Genomic DNA, 6,993 nt, shown 5'->3' with positions numbered 1-6,993 from the left:
ATTAACAAGGTCCTTTTTAGATGCACATACACAAGCACATATGAATTGCACAAGAGCAGGAAATGCTCATTATACTTATTTATGTAGCTGTTTAAATTCAAATTTTCAATTTTTGTTTTAGCATAATTCAGTCAATATGACGTGTGTGACAATGTAAAACATACTCTCTGATTTAAATAATATTGTGTCTGATATGTAGTTTCCAAAATTATTAATCACTCCATCACAGCCGTATTTTTCCTGCCAGTCCGGAGGAAATTGAAGTGGTGGCCTTCCAGTCACAAGCCGCTTCTCCAACCTCTAGGCCACGGCTGCCCAAATGAGTTTGAAGGGTCACAATTAATGCAAATTTATACATCAAGTGTTTATTCAGCTATTAGCCTGCATATAAAGATAAGAAAAACTTTTACACGAATGTACTGTGTTCATTCAAGTGTTAATTATTCAGGTATTACAGCTTGCATAAAAGTAATGCATTTCAGATCGGTTATTCTGTCTCCTGAAGTGAATCACACTCAAGTTAACTTAGTCTGACTTTGAAGACAGCTCACAGAGGACTGACCTATTAAAAATAAAAGAAAGAGAAACTTTACATCCTTCAGCAGATCCATTTTAAAACAGCCTCCTGGTCTCAACCTCTGCCCGAATACCATTCTGCACAGTGAAGATCAAGAATTAAAAAGAAGCAACAAAGCAGATTTTGAGTGGAGTAGGTGTAAACGGACACCTGTGGACGGTGAGTGCAGGTGTGAGCGAGTTCACCTGTGGGGGGAAAAAAAAACCCCAACATGGTTACATACACACGCGATGCTATCCATTTAAATGAGGTTATGTGAGCACATTTAAGTAAGAATAACATCCTGTGGAAACTCTGCCAGGGGCCTGCTGCTGAGCTCAGGTAACTTACACACACACACACACACACACACACGCACACAAACACACACACTCTGCTTTGGTGCCATTTCAGCTGATGACACGCTGAAAGAACAGGTTACAATTTCAACACGCAACCTGCGGTCGTACGTTGTAATCCGATAGCAGGGCGAAGGGGCCTCAACAGATCAAGATGAATGGAGTTTGTGAAGGATGCTAATGTGTCCTCAGTGCGTCTGTCCCCCTGAGCAGCAGCATCCACCTCACCCTCCCTCCCTGCGCTCCTCCGAGCACTTGAGGTTGAGGATGAAGACGCAGAACATCAGGACCATCTGTCTCATCCTGTCCATCGTTTTCTATTTGCTTATAGGAGCCGCAGTCTTCGACGCACTGGAGTCGGAGAGCGAGAGTTCAAAGAAAAAGGCGCTGGAGCAGAAGCTGAACGAGCTGAAGAAAAAGTACGGCTTCAGCGAGGACGACTACCGGGAGATGGAGAGAGTGGTCCTTCAGTCGGCGCCGCACCGCGCAGGGCGGCAGTGGAAGTTCGCCGGTTCTTTTTATTTTGCCATCACTGTTATCACCACAATTGGTGAGTGAGATTTCCTCACATTTGCGTCTTATCTGAAAAACATAGGAAAAACAGCAACTTTGCGTTACTGCATGTGCGTCGACGTGCGTGTGTTTAAGTTGGAGGCTCATAGCCCCCCCACAGCCCCGTCTGGGGGGGCTGCTCGGGATGGCAACAGGTGAAAGTGGTCAGGGCTGCGATGCAGTGCAGGCATCGCAACCACGTTTAATGTGTGTTATTTTATATTTCCATTCAGTGATTTTCCCACCGATTAGCACTTTGTAAACGATAAGCACAACTTAATGACTTGCATTAAAGTTAAAGCTCCAGACTTGCTGGTGACACTGATTGGTGCACGCAGCTCATCTGGAGAAGTTCTGCCTCCCTTTCACACTTGACAGCAGCCACGTGTGACAGTACTTTTGCAATGTAACTTTCCAGTGCGAACGTGTCAGGGCTGCATTTTGACCAGGACGTAGCCAACACATATGGAAATCAGAGAAATACTGACTCCTTCAAAGTTATCCGGGGCCAAGCTGAGGAACAAAGCCAGATCTGCTACCACTGTATGATCTCCCCACGTTACAAGCAGATTGGATTCACACAGCTCTTATGCCGGGTAGAAAAGTCCTGGTTCGTGAGTAAAAGTCTGCTGACTTGTTCCCGGTGTCTTCTCTGCTCAAGTTCGCCCTGAACGGAGATTGAATTAGTCAGAATAAGTGAAAACACCTGTGTGGGACTGTAAATCTTTATAGCCATTGAACAGTAGTACATTGTGTGATCTGTGATATACTGTGGCTTTGCAGGTTATGGCCATGCTGCTCCACGCACAGACGCTGGCAAAACCTTCTGTATGTTTTATGCTGTCTTGGGAATTCCTCTGACATTGGTCATGTTCCAGAGCCTGGGCGAGAGGATCAACACTTTTGTTCGCTACCTCCTGCGCAGAGCCAAGCAAGTCCTGGGCTTACGGACGACGGAGGTGTCCATGGGGAACATGGTCCTGGTGGGTCTGCTGTCATGCATGAGCACCCTGTGTATCGGAGCTGCAGCCTTCTCCCATTTTGAGGACTGGACCTTCTTCAATGCTTATTACTACTGCTTCATCACACTCACCACCATTGGATTTGGGGATTTTGTGGCCCTGCAGAAGAAAGATGCTCTCCAGCAGCGACCTCCCTATGTGGCATTTAGCTTCATGTACATTTTGGTTGGGCTCACAGTCGTTGGGGCTTTTCTTAACCTGGTGGTCCTGAGGTTTCTCGCTGTAAGCACAGAGGAGCAGGAAAGGCAGCCTAAGGACACGGAGGGGGACAGGGAAGTGTTGGAGACTAAAGCAGAAGCTGCTGATGCTGGATATAAGGAGTGCGAAGACGGACACAGCAGCCTGTGCAACCTGAGCCTTCCCATGGAGGAGGGCTCCAGCTCTATGAATCTCCTCCCGTCTCATGTTGAGGACCCCAGACATGTTTTATCTGAGCACTGCAAGTTCTCTGAACCTAGCAGACTCACGGTCCTGTTCTCCTGCCTCTGCTGCGGCCAGGACATTTACGACAGCCCTTCTCCACCTCATCTTGATGAGGCAGGAGGCCACAGCAACCCCGTCTTTTACTTGAACTCCATCTCCTACAGAGTGGACCAGGCCTCGTGCAGTTCCTGCACCATTTCGTCACAGGCCTCCCCCAGCAGCGCAGCTCTCTGTCTGGGCAAGAACAATTCTCACAACAGGAGGAAGTCTTTATAGCTCTCTGAACTTTTAACTCACATCTGAGTGGCCTTTGTTTTGGAATTTTTGACCACAAAAATCCTCTAATTCTGCTGAATGGCACAAATAAGGAAGTTTTTCCTGGCCACTGTCGCCAAATGCTTACTCAGTGTGGGGTTTTGCCCTGGGACCTGTTTCTCTCTGATTCTCTTCTTTTTTTTGAATGTGTTGTTTACACACCTGTAAAGTGTCTTGAGATACCTCTGTTATGAATTGGCACTTTAAATAAAACTGAATTGAATTGAATTGAAATTGTCATGTGTATATTCCCAGCCCTGAAAGTAGCATCACTTGCTATCAGATAAAATGTAGTATATCTAAAAAAAAACTTTACAGTTTATAATATGTTTTTCTATATTAAATATTACTACTGAAGAAAAAGGTGCAGAATGTAAGTGATGTGATATACACTGTATAAATCTCTGTTTTTGGTGTTGCAATGTACTGTATGTCACAGGAAATATGTGATAAACCAGAAGAAAGTGCAACACATGAACCTGAGTTTATCTGCGTTAATATTTTAGGTGTCAGACCTGCTGCACTGTTGTCACCTGTGACTTTCAGTCTGTTCCAGTCAGTAGTTATTGGTGTCTTATAATAGAAAATGCGCACTCTGTCGCTCTGGCTGGTTTCCTAGGTAATGTTTCCATTCTCATTGCTTAGTGCAGTGGAAAACTGGAGACAGACATGTACAGTACAGTGAACTGTGATTCCCTCATCCAGTCAAAGCTGTGATTCTCTGACTGTGTCCTCTGTCATCAATGAGTTTGGCCTGGAACAGAACGGAATGGAACATGGGCAGTTGCATGATAAAGAGTGACAAATGTCTGCAAATAACTGGAGTTGATTTGTGGTTTAACCACACATTGCTAATATATTTTAAAACAAGCCACAAGATGAGTAAAATGTGCCTTTAATCACAGAGGACAGTTTAATGTCAGATCTACAGGAAGTCATATTTTAAGTTTTAAGTTTGTCTTGTCAACTTCCTTTAGAGCTTCACATTTCGCTTTTCCAGTTCTGCTTTTACTTTTACACTGCAATGAGACATGGCATCGAGAGCAGCAGTTTTCAACTTCTTGATGTCAGTTACACCACCCCCGCTCGATTTTATTGTATAAATAAAATCACTGACCAATCTACACTTTACATACACTTTACTTTGATGTTGTAGTTGAAAAACTGTAAGACAAACCAGTGGATTAGAGACAGCCTGTTCACCAGGAGACTCACATTCATTCATTGCAGACATCTGCCTTGAATAACACCACTGACATAAAACACAGAATTTGGCTCTGCAGCCTCTAGTAGCCACATTTAATTTCCCTTTGTTCCCATTTCTCACACTAGGGGGCAGCATTGGTTTATGTAAAAGTCACATCTGAAACACAGGCAGTCCTGTTTGATGAAGTTTACTCGGTAAAGTTTTATCACAGAGTTGATGGAACTTTAAGAATGACTAATGTAAATACAGCACATGTTCTGTGTGTGTGTGTGTGTGTGTGTGTGTGTGTGCGCGCGTGTGTGTTAAACCATTCACAGCACAGGGGGCAACACTCGTCTTTAGAGAGCTTTATTCTTCCGTGCCGTCAGTGTTGTATCTGGAATTAAAGCATGACAGTCGGGATTTACTTTCATCTGACAGCATGAGCTGTGACACAGATCACTTCTGTGGGAAAAGGTGCTGGGGAATTAATTGATAAGTGTGCACAGGCTTCTCAGTCAAGTATAATGAAGACAGTCAGAAGAATCAGCTTCCAGTATTATCAGCGTTATTAACAAGATATTAGAACATGAGAGTTCTTAACAGTGAGCTTAATTTCTATGAGGCGTTAAGATCACAGTTTTGTGAGTGATGAAAAGTGGTATCTGATTTGCTTAATTACCCCATTAATATTTCACACTGGTGACTTCTCTTTATTTGGTTATGATGCCTCAGGTGCCTCCTCTCCTCTAATCTCTGAGCCCAAAAGTAATGAAAACTATCTAGGCAGACCAACAATCAGTACCACAACTCAGAGGAGGCAAATGATCGTACAAAATGAAATGCAGAATGAGTTGTTTTACTCCAGCACAAGGACCTTTTGGATGATTATTTTCAGCGTTTATATCATCTCAGGACTCTGACGAAGAGCTGCACCCACAATGAAATTCTTTCAAGGTTCCTGTGTGACTCAGCGATTGGTAATCCATTTACCAGTTTCCTGTGAGGATGATCAGACAGGTAGTGTTGTACTTTGAGTTCACATGATGGATGTTATTACAGGCTGTGAGCTGTGGGTGGCGGTAATGTTCTTCTGCAAACACCAATATTACGAATTCAGAACACTGCATGTGAGTCCTTTCCATGCACACACTCCAGCCTGCTTGCTCACATCATATTCACATCTGTTCACATTTATGAAAATGCTTCTCTATGGGAAGTCCAGTCGCTTTGGTTTGATGAGCTGTTTTTTTGTGATGAATCTCAACACAGTTTCATCAGTGACTTCTGCTGAGGTTACTGATGAGGTTGCTCAGTTCTGGTGGAGAGAAAATGACCGCGGATGCGTAAACTTGCAATTCAAAATGATAATACTTGCGCAGCAATTCTTTAATTTTTTAAAAAAGAAAACAATAATCTTCAATTTAACTCACTGATCATTGATAACAGTGTTGCATTCTGTCATGCATACTTATCCTCTGCTATCATAGTTGATTTGGGCTGAGAGAGTGGCTGAATAATTGATCATATCGTTAGATATTTCTTTTTGTGAAGACACCCTGTTAAGTCATTACTATCCCGTGTTGAAGTGTCTTTCATGTGCAGTCGCGCTGGGAGGGGAGATTAAATCGGGAACGAGCAGAGTGCTGCTTTTCTCTTTCTAAAGGGTAAAAAGCTTTAATATGTCAGGAGATTCATAATAGAAGCCGCATGCAAATTAAGTATTTATGAATGCACAAATAAACTGAACCATAGTGGTTGCCATGTTTTGATTATGGAGAAATATGTTTGTCTGTGTACACTGTATTCACAGTCTTTCACGGGGAGCTCAGAGATTATGAGTTATTTTCTTGGACGTGCATCAGAATGCAGAAGCACATCCTCTGTGGCTCACAGTGAGCACAATGAAAGATTAAGGAACTAAAAATAAGTGTCATATTTATTCAGATTGATTAAACAAGTAGAAATTAGGTTTCAGTTAGAGAACATTGAGAAAACAGACATTGATAGAAGTTCATTGGTAGGGTAATTGCTCATTAGTTTTAATTTCCAGCCAATTTGCTGCTTGTATTGAACAGTTGTAAAAAAGGCTGTTTTTAGTCTGTGGGTGTCTTCTCCAATCAGACTGTGTTTGACATACTGTGTCTCTTTGACATTTTGCATCAAAAGATCACACTGCTTGATTAATTGCAGTTTAAATTAAGTCTTAAAGGAGAATTTGATTCACCTCTGAATCTTCGGGCCTGCACCACAGCAATACTGACAGCCAAATTTGAAAACAGTAATCATAAACTGACAATCAAGTAATTGTTCTTAATGTCCTTGTCACCTCTGAGTAAGCAGACGTGACACTTCAAGTACACACATTAGTGTGCTTTGAGTGTATTACTGGCCAAACAACATACTACTGAGAAATAAAAGCCAAGGTGTTTTCACGGTTATGCTTGCCAAAATATTGTGAGTCAAATGCATTAACCCTGCCTCTGGGGATGGAAATGTCAGTGGTTGGTCCACCAATTTGGACCTGAAAAACACTGGGGTTGGGGGATCCATTTATGACTTTATTAAATTTTCTTAATT

General features: G+C 42.7%; 1 protein-coding gene across 1 annotated transcript; it reads left to right on the top strand.

Annotated features, from left to right (window-relative positions):
• Nucleotides 1-1,014: 1,014 nt before the first annotated feature.
• On the top strand, nt 1,015-3,297 carry LOC124057193 (potassium channel subfamily K member 15-like). The gene is made up of 2 exons (XM_046385328.1): nt 1,015-1,465; nt 2,251-3,297. The coding sequence occupies exons 1-2, from the start codon at nt 1,090-1,092 to the stop codon at nt 3,186-3,188; spliced, it is 1,314 nt and encodes a 437-aa protein (XP_046241284.1). The 5' UTR covers nt 1,015-1,089; the 3' UTR covers nt 3,189-3,297.
• Nucleotides 3,298-6,993: the final 3,696 nt, after the last annotated feature.

This window comes from Scatophagus argus, chromosome 3 (assembly GCF_020382885.2).
Source record: "Scatophagus argus isolate fScaArg1 chromosome 3, fScaArg1.pri, whole genome shotgun sequence".
NCBI classification, from domain to species: Eukaryota; Metazoa; Chordata; class Actinopteri; family Scatophagidae; genus Scatophagus; species Scatophagus argus.
The sequence above is the reverse complement of the archived record's forward strand: the minus strand, read 5'-3'. Positions and strand labels throughout refer to the sequence as shown.